This window comes from Myotis brandtii, unplaced genomic scaffold (assembly GCF_000412655.1).
Source record: "Myotis brandtii unplaced genomic scaffold, ASM41265v1 scaffold658, whole genome shotgun sequence".
In the NCBI taxonomy this organism is placed as follows: Eukaryota; Metazoa; Chordata; class Mammalia; order Chiroptera; family Vespertilionidae; genus Myotis; species Myotis brandtii.
In genome coordinates, this window is record NW_005370558.1 from 1,631,277 (window position 1) to 1,631,709 (window position 433).

Genomic DNA, 433 nt, shown 5'->3' on the forward strand with positions numbered 1-433 from the left:
GTGCCCACCTGAGGGCGCTCCTGCTTTGGGCAGCCCCAGAGGCCCAGAGAGGGCCATCTCCCAGCCAGGGCTGCACAGCCAGGCAGGAGAGCCTGCTTTTCTGTGCCCATCTCACTGCGGGGACAGCTGAGCTTCCCAGAAGCCCATGGGGACTGGAGCCCCAGTCCAGAGCGCACCCCACCTTCCCGCCAGGAGACCCTGCCCTTCCCCATCACTGTGCTTTCTTCTTCCGCTGCCTTATAGAATCTGTGCCTGCCGCTGGAAAAACAGCATGACGAGGAAAGGAAGAAGGAAAAGGAGAGGTCTGAGACAGGCACAGCATTGGATTAGGACCTCGGGGACTTTGGGGGCCTATCCTGAGACCCCCACCCACCCTGTGTGCCTCAGTTCTTTCCCTCAGTTGCACCAATAAAGTTTCTGCATTTGGAATAGG

The 433-nt window shown here is 59.4% G+C and overlaps 1 protein-coding gene across 1 annotated transcript in view; it reads left to right on the top strand.

Annotated features, from left to right (window-relative positions):
- The window catches only part of LOC102248489 (alpha-1-acid glycoprotein), an 8,089-nt gene extending 7,656 nt beyond the window's left edge, over positions 1-433 (top strand). Inside the window, exons 4-5 of the mRNA XM_005880921.2 lie at positions 34-82; positions 244-433. Coding sequence (XP_005880983.2) covers positions 34-82; positions 244-330 — 136 coding nt within the window. The 3' untranslated portion in view covers positions 331-433. The remainder of the gene's footprint in view (positions 1-33; positions 83-243) is intronic.